Source organism: Pezoporus occidentalis, unplaced genomic scaffold (assembly GCF_034315485.1).
Source record: "Pezoporus occidentalis ecotype Australia unplaced genomic scaffold, CSIRO_AGI_Poc_V1 ctg57, whole genome shotgun sequence".
In the NCBI taxonomy this organism is placed as follows: Eukaryota; Metazoa; Chordata; class Aves; order Psittaciformes; family Psittacidae; genus Pezoporus; species Pezoporus occidentalis.
The window spans coordinates 3,967,916-3,986,980 of NW_026915910.1; the positions used below are offsets into that span (position 1 = coordinate 3,967,916).

Sequence of the window (19,065 nt, forward strand, 5' to 3'; positions counted from 1 at the left end):
TGGTTTAACGTATACTTCACTGTTATATTCAGTATAGGTTTTTAGAATTTTGCATTGGGAAAGGACTTTTAAAAGAAGATAAGTGAATGTTTATGCATGCCCTAAGATAAAAATTGGTAGTTTAAAGTCAATGAATAAGATTAAAAAATCTTGTATTTAATTAAAAAATTGTCAACAAAACAAATAAAGGCCTTAATTTGATTTTAGTTTGGCATCTTGGGTTTTTCTCCCTTACTTCCATCACTTTATGCAGAAGTTCAATAAGAGAAGAAAGCAGAGCAAATGATGCAAAACAGAAAGACAAAAATGTAATTTAATTTGAAATGATCATTTCTGTTACTGTGGAAAAGCCCCAAAATCTGACAATAATCATTTTAAGGAGTCATTTTCAGTTACGCATGTATTGAGCACAACAGTGACATAATGGATAGTTAACACGGGCCATTTTCTTAACGTAAGTGAGAGTATTTCCATGCCAGCTTATTACTTCAACTTCTCCTAAAAATTGCCTTTCTTCAAGACTTGTTATTGATGTGGGTGTCAGAATATCTGTTAGTCCTAGGGAACAGCTCAATGACTGCATTGTGCAGGATCAAGACCAGGCAACTGAGCCTATTGACCAGCCCATGAACCTTCAGACATCACCAGTGGGTTGGCGCAGGAGGGAGTGTCATTTCCTCACTTATATCTCCTGCTGCCCCATGTCCTCTTGACTTGTGGTTAAACTGAGATATCATTATGCTGGAGGTGTGGCTACCAAATGTGATATTATAATTAACAGGTCTTAGTGCTTCATAGGCTCTTTCTCAGTGTTCACTAATTAATCTTCCTTGCCCTGACTGTGTCAGTTTATCTCTGTGTTGCAGTCGGTGAGACTGAAGCATGGAGGTTATGTATCTTGCAGCCTGGAGCGGTGACAGTAGCTGTCAAGTAGCTTCTTAATAAGGAAGATCATCTCCTGTTTGTCATAGTTTAACTGTGGCTCTTACACTTAGAGGAATCCAATTTTTGGCAACCTGGCTTAGAAGAGTCAGGAGCAGCCCAGGGGAGCATCCTTGTCCTGTCTCTGTTCTGATGACCTTTTGTTGCTTGGTCTTGCTTAAGCATCTTTGCACAGTTTTGTTTCTTGGGCATTAATTGGCTATTCTGACAACATAAATTTCTAATGGCATGTCAAGGTTTCCAACTCTTGTTTTCTATTTAGCATGAAGTCTTAGCTTTAGCTGCTTAAACTTTTGCTATTGTAGGTATGGTATTTTAAGGACATGAGTAAGGTAAGATTTATGGAAGAATTTTTCTCCAATAGATGGAGAAAACCAGGTAATATTTAGGCTCTTGGTAAGACTTTGCGATGCTGAAAGACCTTTAGTTTTGCTCAGCCGAGAGGCTGATTCTCAGGCAGCCAAATTAGATGTGACTACTGGAGTTGGCACATTTAAAATATCAAAAATGTTCTTTCTTCACAAGCCATAAGACTGTTAAAGTTACTACATCACATTTGTTCAAAAGTCTGTGTTTAAAGTCTTTGTCATGTGAGTTAACTGCTGAAGAACTTTTATTCTCAACAGATAAGACTTGGACTTGTACCATAGTAGTTGTTTTTATCAACTCTCAGCATATGTGCTTCTCGTGAGCATACCTGGAACCAGAACAGAAATTGTAAAAATTTCTCTGTATTACTACCTCCTTGCCTGAACTGCACCTAAAAAGTAGCACAATTCTGTACGTGTCACTTCAGCACATACCAAAAATCATACTCTAGTACCACAATGGAAACAACTCTTAAGGCATAAGTATAAAAAGTAAGTTTGCGAAAATACATTCAGAGAATGGAGAAAAATGTTATTCGACATGCTGGATCTCAGTGACGATCATATCACTTTTACCTCATCTGTATATGGGAAACTCATATTTCAGAAACATCTCAGCCTTTCCAGGGACATAGGATCATAGAATTATAGAAACACAGAACAGTTAGGGTTGGAAAGGACCTTAAGATCATCTAGTTCTAACCTCTGGGCCACGGGCAGGGACACCTCACACTAAACCATCTCACCCAAGGCCCTGTCCAACCTGGCCTTGAACACCGCCAGGCTATTCACAACTTCCCTGGGCAACCCATTCCAGTGCCTCACCACCCTCACAGTAAAGAACTTTCTTACATACAATCTGAACATCCCCTGTTTAAGTTTAAACCCATTACCCCTTGTCTTATCACTACAGTCCTTCTCCAGCATCCTTATAGGCCCCCTTCAGATACTTTAAGGCTGCTGTGGGGACTCCACGCAGCCTTCTCCACTCCAGGATGAACAGTCCCAATGTTCTCAGCCTGTCTTCATACGGGAGGTGCTCCAATCTCCTTATCATCCTTATGGTGCCCTCTGAACTTGCTCCAACAGCTCCATGTTCTTATGTTGAAGACACCAGAACTACACACAGTATTCCATGTACAACTAATTGGAGTGACTCAAGCTCTCCTTGAAGTCTGTATTGAGAGGCCGGATCATCCAGTAAACTTTTCATCTCACCTGCTACTTCTTCTATTACACATCAATAGGGTAGCAGAATCTTTTGAAATCCCTTATGGAATTAAGCTTAATGCCTGGACACGCTGCAGCAGTCCAGCAGGGTGCATGAAGCTCCAGGGTAGTGCATCACTTCATGATGCAGAAGATCTCTGCCAGCTCCTGCTGCTGCCATTCTCAAACACCATAACTGGATATCCAGAGGACAATGCTGTCTTGGGAGGGAGTGCTCTCAGAAATCTCTGATGATAAAATAATTCACCTTTAAACATTCATTGACCCAAAAAAGAGTGGAAGGAAAGAGAAAGTGTGTGCATGGAAAGCGTTCTAAAACCCATATCTTTGTTAGCAGAAATTTAATCTTGGAAAACATTCCCCAAAACACCTGAAAGTTTTGCCAGAAATATGTATCCTCCTGTAAGATAACTGCAGTTTTACAGAATAATATTTTCTGAGGAAAACATAACTTTATTTGAAAATTTTCACCCAGCTTTTTTTTGAATTACACTTTCTACAAATATCGCTGTGGTTGTAAGGAGCCGCAAATAGTGGTACATAAGTCACAGTGTTGAAACTGAGCTTCAGGCAAGCAGAAAATCAAGGCTACCAGAACTAGCCATTGATACCCTGGAAACTGTAAATTGGCTTAATTTGATGGCATAAGTTGCTTTAATATGATAGCAATTTGGCCAACAGAGACAGAATGAAATGAGGGGAAGAAACAGCTACCAAACAGTTCCTATATGTAGTAATTTATTAGCTAGTATCAGCTAAGAAATTCTGTGCAGGTAAGTGTTAAAATCAGGCCAGGGTAGGCCCAGAACTTTAATTTCTAGTAAAAGGAGGAGGCAGCAAAATCAAAAACTGCTGCAGTTGAATGTCTGGGTATGGTTCACCCTCTTGTGTTTTTAACCAGAACTGCAGTCCCACGGAGAAAATTGCTTTTGCCTGTGTGAAATATGAAGGGATGGTGCTAGGTAGAATCAGCCCTGCTCAGAGATACTATATGTGATTCAGGATCTATGAGAGACCAGCACACATCTTGAGGAGCAGAAGGAGGTCTGTGGTCCAGCACATGGGTGCATGGCACCAGGATGCAACACCGGGGAGATGTGTCAGGAGGAAAGTTAGTGGGAAGTAGCTCCTCTGTTCAGTAGGACGATGCTGTTCCAGATGTTTGTTCATTTTTTAACATCTATCAGAGTTTATAAACTGTAAGCAAAGACTTTCTATTCCCTCTTCAGCTACCTGTTGATTAAATTACAAATATAAAGATCAAATAAAAGCTGGTATATACATATTAAAGCTATAAGATGATTCTGACATACTGTTCTCTCAGTTCTGGGTCAGTACAGACACACAGCCCTTTGAAGTCATGCCCTGCATTGTAAAGGGCCTGGAAAGATTTGAAATGAAAAACTTCATTCAAGGAAATGCATTGCTAGAAGCAATACACAAGCAAACATGGTGTCCTAGGCACGAATTGGTGGCCTGCTTGTAGGAAGAAGTGGGAGAAGGCACAAGTGAGGCCTTCAGCTGAACTTAATCCTCTTGGAGAAACCCTAAGGGTGTGCACCGCTAGGAGCTGGCACTAAAATGGTTCCTGGGAAGTTCTGGAGAAAATCAGATATTTTGATGGAGACTTGGGGAAACTTGGATCTACTGCCATTTTTTTTTATTATTATTTGTTTGGGATTTTTCTACATGCTACAATGAGAATTCCAAGCAAATGTGGGATTTAACTTATTCATAGGGAGGATGGGAAGCAATACATATATACCGCTTTTTTTTTGTATGAATGCTTTAAAAAGGCTTTATATTTCTTGACTGTGCCATATGAAAAAAAAATTATAATTTATCACCTGCACACACAGATGTATCAGAAAATTTGTATTTAGGGCACAGAGAAAAGTTGGCAGATTCAAGATGTGCCTCTTATTTGGCTGTACAAAACAATGTGTCACTTTTTGCTTTGTCTTTTCCTGTCTTATCCCCACTCAGATAAAGTATCAAAAAAAGAGGCTTGAAATATTCATAAATGAAAACATTGAATTATAAATAATTTCAGTGAAAAACTATGAAGCAGTGGTAAATCACATATTTATTTAGCTGGAATACATTCCATTTATAATCAAGGAAAAAGTAACAGAAGAAAGCTATGTGTGATTTAGCATATTTTGCAAAAGACACAAGGAGTTTTAAAAGTGTTTGTCCCATTAAGAAGAAATGAATGTGTAAGATTTGCTGTAAGGGAAACCACAAAGTAACACATCTGTAGCTTGATTTCTACAAAGCCTAAAATAACATCAGAGATTATTTTGAGCTACTAGACTTATTTAGGACTGAAGTAATGGTGAGACATCAGAAAAAAATGTCACCTATAGGTCAACATGAGCTGATACACTGAGAGTGAATACACTTCACAGTGAGCTCTACTCTTTCCTAATAAGTCTCACAGCAGCTATAATGACATCCACCAGGACATTATATGATTTCAGTGGTGCAGCCACAGGTAGCAGGACATTTCGCCTTCACCAGTGAATGATTACAACTAAACAACATCTTCAGATTTCTGCAGTTTCCAAAGAAGTCTTGGTACTTGCAAGGATTGGCTAAAGTACAAGGGATAGAAACAAACAGATGAAACAATAATTGAAAACCAAGCTGTGATCTAATATTTCTACATTTGTATGTCTAGATAGTTTGCGCTTATGCTCTTCTGCTAGAATTGCTTGAATATTTTAGAAAAGGGAATGCAGGCAGAAAGGTGGTACCTTACAATTCCCATCTATTTGTATGCTTTGACTTGCTCCAGGTGGGAGTCTGCAGAAGCCAGGGGCCTGTGCAACTCTTCACGTGCATGAGGATGTGTGACAATCTGTGCCCTTAGATGCAGAAGTGCATCAAGACGTTCTGTCTTGAGCTTTACCAGGAGAGGGCAGCAGAAGATTGAGTGTGATAATGCACCCACTGCTCAACAGCAACACAATTTCACATTTACCTGTTGTCACAGGATGGTTGAGGTTGGAAGGGACCACTCGTCCAACACCCCTACTCAAGAATGTGCCTATTCTAGAGGGATGTTTAACTACTGTTATTTCTGGGGGCAGGGAATGAAAGAGGCAGTTCTAGGATCTTTCATCCAGATAAGCAAGAAGTAACTATGCAAAAGTTAAATGCTACAAAGGAACACACTATTAATTGAGGTACTTGTTATAAGGAGGTGAATAAATTCACTTACTGCAAAGTCCTCTGTCACAGTGGCCAGGACATTCTGCACATTTTGGTCCACTTCTGTAAGGTGTAGCTATTTGCATTGCATTATTTCCTCTGAAATTGGAAAAACAAGATCAAAGTGCGCCTCTGAACCGTTAAAAAGAGTTTATGCTATTTGTCACAATAAAAGGCATCCAGAAGATTCTGGATAAAATTATTTTCATAGTCAGTCATGTTTTAGTTTCAGATATTAATAGAATACAAGAACTTTGATTTTAAATAAGAGGAACAATAAAGTTCGGGGAAAGAAAATTAATCAATTATTTGCATTTATATAGCATTCTCAGCTTAAAAAAAGAATTTTATGTGCTTCCTAATTCTGCTTTTTGAATGGCTTTCAAATGATTGCAGCTTATAAGGAAATAACCTCAGCAAACACATTCTGACAACATTCAGGGTGTTTCAGATACGCTCTTTACCTCTGTGAATATTCATTTGCTGTTGGTTTTCACTTTACCTGTGACTTTCTTGTGGTCAGAGTTATAAAATGATTTGTGCATGATGCCTGATTGTGATAGAGACTGACCTTTTTTCATATGCTAGAATTTGCCTAATATCTGTGAAATATAAGAAATGTTTATATTTAATCTGATGTTAAACCCACAGTTCCCACTGGTATTTTCAAAATTATAAACGGTTAAAATAAACAGTGGTATTTTTATCCTACACATGACTGCAGGAGTTTTTGAAAACATATTAGTAACTATTGCATCTTAAATGAGTAAAAAGACAATACGTACGGAGGACAGTATTGGCAAACATAAAAGTAGTTGAAGGGGTTCATAGGACAGTAGGCAACTGCACATCCAACCTGGTAACTGTTGTACCAGATTAGCTGTAGGAAAAAAACACCATATTATTTCAGAGTCACGTTTTATTGAATTCTCATAAAGAACTCACACAATAACAGAACCACAGGATATTGTTTGTCTAGTTAGCTTTTAAGTTTACAGTTTAGTTGTCAGAAAGAATAAATAGAAAATGAGTTAACTGTGTCCTCTTGTTTACAAATGTTTCTGAACTCTGTTTCTGGCAGGACCCTAAAGTTTAAATTCAAATATTTGCATCATAAAAATTTTGTTTTGACATTTCTTAAGTATCTAAATCCTTATATAGAAAAATATGTATTTCTAAATTAAAGCCATGGATATTCTTTCCTTTTTTTTTTTTTTTTTTTCTGTCCTACAGAATAATATTTCTCTTCTGGACAGCTCTTCCAAAATACTGGTTTCATTGTCTCAGAGTTAGATGAAAAAAAAGTTTAATTTATCTTTGGATCAGAGTGTGAATAGAGATAATGGTTTGATGATAGCGATGATTTTTGTTTCTGATGAGAAGCTCAATTAACTGTCCTCCTGTAACCCTAGTGTATCATTGCAGTTTGTTTCAGTTCTCCATACCTGGGTATAGCTCTCTATATTGACATTTTTCGTGACTGCTCCATATCCATACTTGAAATTGGAGGACTGACTGTTCCAGACTTGAATTGCTTCAGACCATGTTCTTGGGTAAGATGATAGTAATACGTTCTCACCACAGGTAACACCTGAAGTGTAAGTAAGTCTGTTTATAACTCAGGAGAAAAGCAAGCTGTAGGGTGGGAGGTAGGACAGAGGGGTTGTAGCTACAACCTAAAAAAAAATCTCTACAATGCCACCTATTTGCCATGTGATATTCATACTGCACCTCTGAAAGCTGCAGTAAATGTTACTATGGTTTTGGTGAGCTTCCAGTCACAGATACAACTTTCACTGCAAAATGTTACACAAAAATGTCTGCACTTAGTCATACCGACAGTCATCTACTGTGCCATCTTGTCTCCAGCAGGAGCCAAAAGCAGACACTTCAAGAAAGGTACAAATATAGGGTAACTACTTAGCATCCCCCTCTCTCCAGTTCCAACAATTTGCCTTTAAGGGTATTAGTATGACAAAGATAGTCTACAGCAGATTAAAAGTTATCCCTATTTCTAGTTCACATGCACAGGGATCATCTGCAAACTGCCATCAACCCCTCAGCTTGGGATTCATACTCGTCATGTACCATTAATGATTCTCTGATCTTTTGGGCTGATTTTCATCTCACACCTATTTGCCCATTTCTGAGCATTTCTGGCAGCATTCTCACTCCACACCTGAAAGACACAAAGTAAGAAGTACCCAGGTCACAGGCAGGATAATGCAGTACATGAAAAGATAAAAAAAGAGGAGAGATTTGGGTGTTGTGCACCCAAATGGTCCTCAATAAGAAACAGGGGAGTCAGGCAATTTTACACTAATGGGATATAGGCACCACACTTCTTCAGTTCTTAATGGCTGCAGAACAGGTTATTTTGCACAGTATCACACCACACTATAATAACAAGATGGTCCTGGTTACTAGGAATGTCATAACGTACTGTTGCTTTCTTTTGGCTTTGTGTTTGTGTTTATCATTGCAGGGTGCAGTGCACTAAATGGTATAAAACTGATTTTGAGCCCTACTGCAGATGAGATGCAGTGATAGACACCAGCTAGACTTTGGAGCTGGGGAATGTTTGCAATTCCCACCATGCAAACTTAACCATAAAGCACTGACCAGATTATCTACTCATGGGATAGTGGTAACAAAGAGTATCAGGGATGACAGGAATGGGACCAATGATGGACGAAGCAAGCTCAGCTAAGGACAAGTGGGTATGCAGATTTAGGTCCTTTTTGCCCCCCTGACAGTCTGTGATTCAAAAGCATGCAGCTGCTTATGCTCCTGTTCCAGGTTTGCTTTACACACTTTTCTTTATTTAGGGCATGTCTTTCTCTAAGGGAGCTGCTTATCCCACTAAAGATTAAAAGGCGGTATCCATAATCTGAGATCCGTCACTGCATTTTGTACCTTATCCCTGGTTTAAATGTTCTCACTGAAAAGGCTTGCAGTTGCTATATATTGCAATGAACAAACATAAGGCAAGAACATGTGGTTCAATGTGCAGGCTATGTTAACATAGCTTTGAGAACAAAAAATAGATGTGGTTGGGGCGAACCTGTGTTCGTGGTTCCTGTAGACAAATAACCCTAGTCATGGAACAGTTCCTATGTTGCTTAACTGAGTTTTCTAAGTGGAGAAACTAAAACATTTTGGTTGGGAGAGGGATTCTGTATAGCACTTGTGGCCTATCCTGAGACCTTTGCAATGACTCTACAAGTGCTTTTATCACCAAGAGGTGCAAAATTAAGCATGAATTCTGAAGAAACAAAGGGATAGAATTCCAATTTCTTCATCTCAACCTCAGAGCATCTTTCTTGCCCTCTCTGTTCACTGAGTGTGAGTTGTTTAGAAGGCTACAATCTTCTGCTAATGATGTGGAAAGCAAGCTTACCATCTTCAGCATGTTCCTGGCTGTGGGAATTACAGATCTCCGTATTTCATTGTGTTGCTCAAGGATCTCTTTTTGGTTTTGAAATGAAAAATGAGTAAGTCTGGAAATGTCCACTTGTTTATACTTTACATCCTGGAAAACAATTACAATGAAGGTTCCAGTTATCAGCACTTTAATAAGCAGGATAAATTATTAGCTTCTTGTCAAAGTAAAGATCTTGGAAATTCCCAACTTCCCTTTATTGGTTCTTCTATTTCTATAATTGCTGTTGTTTCCTGCACTTTTCTTTAGGAGGCATCACACTAAATGAAATTTGTAGGTAAGAATTCTACTTTCAGATGTCTCCACATCAAACAGGGAGAAAGCTTAGCTCTGGAACCAAATCTCAACCAAAATCTCATTTTGTGTGGGCTAAAATGTACCTAGCTGTTCTCACTTGTAAACATCAGAAAAATGTGAATCTGGATCAAAACTTAGGACTGTTATCAGACTATCTTCTGAAATACCTAAGACTGTCTCTTACATCATGATGTCAGGTGATGAAACCTTGCAGAGAAAAAGAATTATAATACTTACATGGGGATTTTCAGAGTAAAACATCTCTCAGGAAAAGATTCTTTCCATTTAATGTCTAAGAAGAAGACGCTTCAATCTAAGCTAGACATTCTGGAGAGGGCAAGGACACAGGTAGCTCATCCCAGAAAAACTATTAATGTGTTAACAATAATTTCATCCCTGAATTGTAAAGATTTAAAGATCACTAGACCAGAGTAGCCCATGTCAGATATCTATACAATGTGTCCAGTTATGGTTCTTTTGAATAGATGATTGCTCTTACCTGCCCATCAGATTGATGCAGCAAAGCAGCCAGGAAAATTATTGCAGTTAGTAGATCCATTTCTACAGAGAAAAAACAAAACAAAAACAAAACCCCAAATCCATTAATTTCTGTTGCATAGAAGTTTGTGGTGTAATGTAGTATGTGAGTGAGATACAAAACTGTTGCAGTCAAGTCTGCCATGCAAAACATTATTTTAGTTAATACCTAATACAGTTGGATATTCTGAAACTGTGCAAATGAATATATGATGCTGCATGGCCATCACTATCTAGAACAGAGTGGACTCTACCTTGCATTGAAGCAGGGACCTTAAAAAGCCTAAAGTCACGTGTTTCTTCTGACAGGGTTTATGTTACTGAAGTTAGTGGATTTACTCACTAATTAGTCCTGTGTGTATGAGTCAGCTTACATCTGTCATGTCAGAAGCTGCTGCTTATTCTAAGGAAAATGAACATAATAATAAAAAGAATAATGATGGTTGTCACAAAGAGTTTTAGTCTTCTCAGGTGCTTTGGTGTGACTCATTTACAAATAGTGCAGAAGCTTTGATACTTTCGTCTTCACTGAGGAGCAAGTTCTGTATATCCTGCTCTGTAACTGGGCATAAGCAGGTCCACTTATAACCCTAATTTGAGGCTAAATTTCCAACCAAAATTCAATCAGGAGAGAAGACCTGGGAAAACCCAGCCAGAACACTGGAAAATACCAAGGTTTTCAAACATCTGTGTGTTTGAGACCCTTTTTATGTTCATATTTTATGAGTATTCTACACTAGTTCACAGTATGAGTATACCAGCATATGTCACAGTGTGCAGTGTTACAGTAAAAGACTTGCTGTAGTGATGCTCTTGCAGCATTTAGTTTTGAGGTTGAGTGACTTCCTCTGAATTTAGATGCTAATACCTATAGGCATAGCTAGAAACATAATTTTTACAAGACTTTCTACTAGATTGGATGTCAATCAACCAGAGAACATAAATATACCATGTGACTTTTGCACACAGCCAAAAGATCTTAGGTCTAATATTCACAGCAAAATGTTAATGAACAGATATAAGCTACGAGTCAAAATATCAGAAGGCGGCAATTGAGCCACTTGTTTGAACAAGTTAAGTCCTTTATTTTTTTTAGATGCCCAGATATGCAGAGTTTCCACCTACCCCTAAGAAATTAAGCCAAAGAAGAAAAATGAAAACACTGTTCTGTTTTCTCTTGCATGGTAGCAGTGCAAGACTAAACTGTCTGAGTTCAGACTGAAAGCTCCACACACTGTTGAATTATTCCACACAAGATGTGGTATTCTTTCATGAACTCACAAAATAATGAGCTTGGTGTATTCATTTCCAAATCAATACTAACAAAAAAGGTAGCACAGCACTGCCATGTGGAGATGTGAGTTTGAATCCAGTGGGCTTCATTATTACATTAAGATGGCATTGTGCCTAAGCTAACTCCTAAAAGGTTAACTGAGCCTATGAAAACATCAAGAGAGTGTGAGCTGGTGACTCCTGGTGAGTATAATGCTCCTGATACTAGATAGATGGCAGGTAGATCATTTATTTCAGTACTAGATTCTGTTGCATGATATAAATCAGCAAGACATATCACATCAAAGACTTCATGTCTTTCAGGTATTCAGACTTCAGCTTCTTTTCCCACACCTGTGTAAGGGAACCACTTGCATGAGGTAGAGGGGATCTCACTCATATTGATGAAGAATAAATTCTTAAACTAAAGGGATATTTTTGGCCACTGTGGAGTTGTCTTGTCCTTACATGCAGAAACAAAATTTTTCTGGGACTCCTCAGATAAGTGCTGCAACTGGAAACATAAACCCATTTATAGCTCCAGAATAAAACTTTATTGATATTACTACATATCATCAATTGTTAGACTGTACAACCACATGTGCTCCTTGGAGTAAATATATTTGCCATTATTTTCAAAGTCAAAAGATGACAGTTCCCAGGTACAATTATCCTTACATGTCAATAGTATTCAATCCACTAAATCATTTCTATGCTTCTGAAAAGACAAATGCTATCAACACACTTTTAGATAGCTCTGCCTGAAAACAGGACATTTCATGCAAATTTGATTGACTGTAAAGAAAAGATATTAAAATATGCAACTCAGAAGATAGAAACAAAGTTCTATTTGAAAAATACAGTCCAGGCTTTTCATGTTTAGCCCTGGTGCTTCACTCCTCAGCAGAGCCTTCTTCTTGCCAGCTGATAAAGCTTTCAGGGTATAGCAAGTTTGAAAGTTTGTCTTTTCAGTTACTTTGATAAAAGCTTTTCTACTTTCTCTGAGTTTACATTTTTAAGTCTCATTTTGTAAAAAAGAATTTGTTCTGCATTAAAAAAAATGCAATCAATTTACTGCAATACTATAAGATATAATAGACATTTTGACAGCATATATACCTGGAAGCTTGGACAGATAATTTAACATTTCTAGATGGCAAAATTCTGATTTCAGCTGTAATGGTACATCTCGACACTATAAGTGAAATAAATTTAACATAAAAACAATTCAAAATACATTAGAAAAACATTTCCCATGATCGCCCGCCCTCTGTAAAATGAATTAATTTGAAGAATAAAGCAAATTAATTGAAGTGTTACTTTTTGGTGTAAAGATATATGGGAATTAGACTTCCTTGAAGGCTTTTCTCACCCACACGGGTGAGAGGTGTGCTTTCTAAGCTGAAGATACAATTTATTTTTAAAATTTTCCTCTGGAATTATTATAAACAGATGTTTTCTCTTAATTATCACATTTGGTACAACTTTATTAACTACATTAGCCTTTGTAGCACAGTGCCCGATCAATACCAACCAAATGACTGTATGGATAAAGTCTCTAATACTGAAATTAAACATTGCATACATTACCTTTTGTCCAGGCAGAATCCTGTATCTTTCAGGAAGAGAGGCAGGAGTGAGAGGTTCTCCTCACTCTGGGGTTGTATGTATATATGTATGTGTATATATACGCCTTTCCTTATCAATATTTATTGCTGATAAATGACATCAGCTTTTGAGCTGCATATTTTAGAAGAAAGAACTTTTGTTAAGGAACAGGTGACTGAAAATGAACCAATCCAACTGCATTGTTCTGGGTTTTTTTTGCTTGTCTCCAGGGCAAAGAAAGAAAGAAGATAAAAGGCCTGTCCTTTTGCAGCACTTCAACTTTGCCTTTGCCAAGATGCTTATAGTGTGATCAGCAAGCTGCAGTGCTGATGCTGCGTTCACAAAATGAAAGCTTAAATTTAGGGGTGGTTGCTTTATAGTTGTCTTTTCCGGCTCTGACAAAGGAATGAAATAGTTATTTTGAGGCAGAGACATAAGCCAGCGCATGCACAGAATGACCTGCACACTGGGCAGTGATATTTTCTTCCAAGTGGCTCCTAAATTTCCATTTGCTAAATAATATTTATATTGCATTATCTTATTGAGGCTAAAAGGCTGTGGACTAGACTTTAGTGTACACACAATTCACTCCATGTGTGCTCAAGCGTAATTTGAAGAATGGCCACAGATGTGTACATTTTCCCCCTTTAGTCTGAAGAGATGCATGGCATGTGTTTGATTTTTTGCTCCCGTGCAGCATCACTCAGTTTAAGTTTCCTTTTTGCAGAATCTTTGCTTTCACTCATTTATAAGGGAATATCACAGCTTTAGGTCCTCAAAGTTCGACTCTGCTCTATTTAAACACAACCTGTCTTGCTTCTTTCCATGCTGCCTGTTGGCTTTCAGTGAGCATGAAATATCTGCACATCTCCTCAGTGTTGTCTTGCAGCTCCTGTCCTCATCCTTGCCTTGGTCATGATGCCTTGCACACTGAGCACCACTTTTTTCGTGCTGGGTCAAATTTGCTGTCTGTAGTACAATTCAAATAATTTCTTTGTTTCCTATTTTCTGCAGTATTTCTGCAGCTATATGCTGTTGCCAGCATTTTAATATCAGATTATAATTCCTTCCTAACACATGCTTTTGTTCTTTATTTATATAGCGGGCAGCACTGCAGGAAATTGCTTGTGATAAAGTCTCCCGTATCCTTCCATGTTCTGAGATAAGGGCAAAGGTGCTTTCTTATCTGAGGTGCTTGTGGCAACTTTGATGAGACCAGGGTTATCGCAGTCAGAAAGCCTCATGAACTGCCTACCATGGCTGTTAAAACTGCATCTCTATTGACTGTGAGGAGAGGCAGTCTACCACCTCCAGATATTCAGTGTCCTGGGAGATAGTTCTATTATTTTACTCTATTCACTGTACTCAGTAATTTTCATTAATTTGGTACAGTCACCTGAGCTTTATTTGTACTGCTAAAATGAAATAATACCACTGCAAGTGTGCCACACCTGTTTAAATAGTGAAATCAATTTGTTCTATAAAGAATGTCTGTCAGATATGCTGCAGTTCATGGTCTATGGGTAAAATAATTGGGAAGAAAACAAAGATTAATACCCTGACGTCCGGGACCATGCTACAAAGACCAATTTAGCACATCAATTCCCACTTCTTCACATGGATTACCTGAAAGGGTGGAGTAATTTAATTAAAAAAAAAAATCCACAGGGTTCTGCAAATTTTTTTTTAAAGATTAAGCTATGGAAATTTCTTTTAAAAAAAATCAGCTTAAGAGATTTGTCTGTAGAAGTTCTTCCAGCCCTTATGTTAAACCTGAACAAGAAGAATCTGATTTGAACTCAGTGAAAGAAAAATTCCGATTTCTTCAATTCTTCAGTTCCACTGAAGATAACGACAGCTTAGCTAGTGCCTTTGATAAAAATTGATGCTGATCTGTGTGGTTCAGGCTTTGCACAGATCTTTTTCTTAGCTGTACAAAGCACCTTGCAGATCTCATTCTTTTAGCTAACTTTGTTTCACAAAAAGGAAGGTTATTAATTTCTTCCATCCAACCCAACTCCCCTCCCACTCCAGATAACTATTAGGGAGACAACCAACAGGATAATAATCCAAACAGTTACTGTCAGATGGGGATAGATGCCACACAAACAAAGGTAGCCTAGGCAAAGTTGTAGATAAACACAGAAATTAGGAACCTTTGCTTTTAAGGCCAGTTCACAACCAGGGTTGAGATGCTGGGCATAGACAACTTTGCAAATTGGAAGTTCTGGTTACACCACCATTAAAATATCACTCTATTGTTTTTAAACTAGATGAGGTGTGTTCAGCTAGCATAGAAGCAGGTAGAGCAAATCCACCCTCAAGGAACGCACAGTTCAAGTACTCACCACAAGTTTTTCTCTGCAATCTCTCAGTCCAAGAAGATATACTGATTAAATCACTGCCCACTGTGGCACAGCTGCAGTCTTTAAGAGTTGATACTTGCTTTCACTTTACAAAGGAGATATTTCAGGCACCATTGCCTACAGGTGATTTTTCAGGTCTACTCTGAAGGCAGACCTGCAGACTATCAGTATGACTGCTCCTCATTTGCTGGGCTGTGATGACTTGATTGCTGAGTTTAAGCCTCTGCTGAATGTGGCTTAATCAGATCTGCAGTGGTGAGGGATGAGGAGCAGCTGAGAAAGACCCAACCCATCTCTTACTAGGCTAGATTTAGAAACAGACTTCTCAGTCCTGGGATTGCTTTGGTCTTGTCCTTCTAGTGGCTCTATGGAGTTTAGTGTACTTATAATACAATGTTTCTGACTTGTAAGTTTAAAACTTACTGTGAATGAATATTGTTCAGGTTGTTTGCTTTCTGTCCAGTAGCAACTAAATGCTCAACAAGTGAGGCTGTAGACTAAGCACACACATAACTGTGTCTGTGTGGTTACCTGAGGCATTTCAGTAACTACTCAGTTCTGCTGCAGACAAATCATCCCATAAATAAATTTAATAGTTAAATATGTTTATATACAGCCTACAAAATAGGAAGTTTCTGAATTTCCTGATTTCTTGCTTTTAAATAAAAAAAGGATATTTTTTTAACTTTTAAATTTTTAAACAGTTCATTACTCATACATTCTTCCTTAGAGAAATCAGCACCCTAGAAACAGAGCACAGAAGAAGAAATTATATAAAGAGTACTAGTTCTGGGGTTTTTTTACTCTTTGTTTTAAATATATGCATGTGTTCATGCTCTCTTTAGTCTTTGTTGAAATGTGGCAAAGCTGAACAATGTAAAACATAGCGCTGCTCATTATACAGATTGGCACCTCAGCTACAGGTTAGATCTAGTAATTTACTAGGAACATTTTCTAAATCTATACTACAGGACACCAAGGATCTGGCTCCAGAAAAGAAACCTGGAGTAAAATTCATTCCAACTCCTGAGACAACTTAATAGTAAAAGCATTTGCATTTGAGCTAATCTTTTTAATCTCCCTTTCTTATAAATAGTTAGAAGAATACTTTTAAAGTCACCTTTAGGAAGCAACATATCTAATGCATTTAAAATGTTAGATTAGAATAAGAGAAACTATCAGATACAGGTCAATGAGATAGATAAGCTACATCTCCTCATTCAGATTGCTCCCAGAAAACAAATAAACTAATGACTGTTTTAAGTGAATGTTAACAACAATATGGAAGGATGCAAAGAAAGATTTATGTATGGAATACATATGTATGGAAACAAAGAAGATTTATGTATGGAATATTCATGTGGAAAAACACTTCCCACCACCCCCAGCCCCAAGATGTCTTCCTCTGAGAGTCTGCTGGGATCAAACAAGACATAGTTCTGCCCATCTGATGCTTCAGAGAATATCTGTTATTTGAAATGAATCTGGCCAACAGGAAACAAAGCAAGCAAACATTTCTCAGAACACAGTGATTTTTGGTATAAGTGATTTATTGAGCAGTTTTTGTTAGTTTGTTTGGTTGGTTGGTTTTTGTTTTTTTTTTTAAGGAAGTGGAAAATTCATCCCTTTCATTCTAACTAATAGTGAAAGACACAAAACCAAAGCAATACAGACTCCAAGATACCACACATGTCTCAAATGTAACGATGATCTGGAAATATTTGTTTCTTACTCATGGATAAAAAGGGTTTTAAGGGCTCAGCTTCAGTTTGCATGGTTAATAACTTCAGAGATAATTATCTCCGCGTAAAATTCTTTCTTGTGAGAGTGGTGAGGCACTAGCACAGGTTACCCAGAGAAGCTGTGTTCAAGGCCAGGTTGGACAAGGCTTTGAGCAGCCTGGTCTAGTGTAAGGTGTCCCTGCCAATGGCAGGGGATTGGAACCAGGTGAGCTTTAAAGTCCCTTCTAACCCAAATCATTCAGTGATTTTATGATTACATGAGAGGAGGCTATATGAACTGAAGTTTTCCATTAATGCCTTTTTGTTGGCCACATGTATTTGCTGGGAAAAGGTGACAACATTGTGGGGACTTTTGCTGTTTATTCTTTAAAAAAGTGTCGGTCCTAAATTAATTCCGTAAGTATTTTAGCCTTCTCATACACTTAGTAAATGAGAGGTATTGTAGGTGGCACAGAAAGAAGGTTGATCATCTTGTAATAGTGTCCAGCCGGTAATAAATATTTTGAATTTAGTGAGTCTGAAAAACATGTTAAAATGTAGAAGAAAATAGGAAAATCTGATTTGCAAGTCAGTGAGTCCTGCATGGACCATTCTATTGGACTGGTTGCAGTAAGCAAATGAAAAAAAATTGAAGAAATGAAAAGCAGTATTAAGATAATCTCAATTTTAAATCACAGAATCCCAGCAAGAAGAGTAATTTGGAAATGATGTTGCTGAGTAATTGCAGCTTGACGCATAATAATTACTGAAATAACTGGATTTGGCTATGGCCAAGCTTGCTTGTGGAGCAGCTTCTCACCTTTTTGTAACATGAAGTTATAATGAAATGTCTTCCTCGGAGATGAAATGAAATAGGAAACTACTTGATAAAAGATGAATGTAGGCTACATAACCAGAGGGCATATTACATACCCATTCATAGCTATCTTTACTGAGAGGGCTTTACACGTGTATCACTGAAGCTCAGCCATGCCACTCCACAGCCTGATGTGCAGGAACCATAGGGTTAAATGGAAGAAAAGGCAAGAGGGAATATTTAATTGCATGAAAGAGACCATGAGAAAAAAAAACCAGAGGCATAGATTTCTGGTTTCTGTATCCTGTAATGTTTTTCCTTTTTAGAGACACTTGGTGAGATAGAACATGTACACAGTCCAGGAAGTGGAACATGGAACACTCTGTTCTGCAAAGAACTGAAGAAAAATAATTAGTAAGAAAAAATATTTCCTGGCTGAAACTGATACATGTCTTTTAGAAGTTCCTGTTATTGAAAGGTATCCAGTTATTCACACTGGTATCAATGATATCTAAGTATACATGCTTACGTTAGTGATTGTCTAAGATAAAGTCAGGGAAAAGCAAATATATACATTTCTTCATAAATCAGTGCATAGACACTTTTGAAAGAAGTCATAAAATATAGTCATGTCTACCTAAAAGAATGTATCTAAAATGTAGTTTTCTATGACTGAGCTTGTTATCCCAACAGAGGGAAAGAGATCTTCTAGGTTAGTGGAGAACAAAATATAAATGCAGCAGACTATATGGAGGCACTGGCCATCATTTAATATAAACCAAGATGTCAAAAACACCCTCACAGCTCTAAAGATGTTGCAAAGGATGTTTAGAAGACCTGCACCCTTACAAATTGTAGCTGGAGCTCTGGTAAGATACTATGGGGCATGTCAGGAAGCTGCAGACTCCCAGCTGAATTAAACATTTAGATGAGACAATGAGGGGTGTCTTGGGAGAGATTTCTCTCATACTAAGACGTCAGCATTTCAGCAGGTTTATTGTGTTTCAAGCTCTATTGTCATCACTGATCTAGTACCTCCAAGGAGGGGAACCCAGAGTAGTTTTTGGAAAAGATAGGCCTGTAGAATCAGGTGAATCTCCAAGTGAAAGTCCCATGAGATCAGTAGCACTTAAGGCATCACCATTTTCTAAGTGTGTACTCCTGTACCTTGTATTTCTTGACTTTCAATACTGATGCTATGATTCCACATGCCCTTCATAGTCTTTTAATAACTGGGTAGAATTCAATT

General features: G+C 37.9%; 1 protein-coding gene across 1 annotated transcript; it reads right to left on the bottom strand.

Moving 5' to 3' along the window:
* Positions 1–4,603: 4,603 nt before the first annotated feature.
* Positions 4,604–15,571, bottom strand: LOC134173958 (cysteine-rich venom protein TEL1-like). The gene is made up of 8 exons (XM_062638484.1): positions 15,261–15,571; positions 9,995–10,056; positions 9,157–9,288; positions 7,845–7,935; positions 7,202–7,347; positions 6,542–6,636; positions 5,767–5,855; positions 4,604–5,137 (listed from the first exon to the last, which is right to left on the bottom strand). Exons 2-8 carry the CDS (start codon positions 10,052–10,054, stop codon positions 5,010–5,012), a joined length of 741 nt encoding a protein of 246 aa, XP_062494468.1. The 5' UTR covers positions 10,055–10,056; positions 15,261–15,571; the 3' UTR covers positions 4,604–5,009.
* Between the last annotated feature and the right edge of the window lie 3,494 nt (positions 15,572–19,065).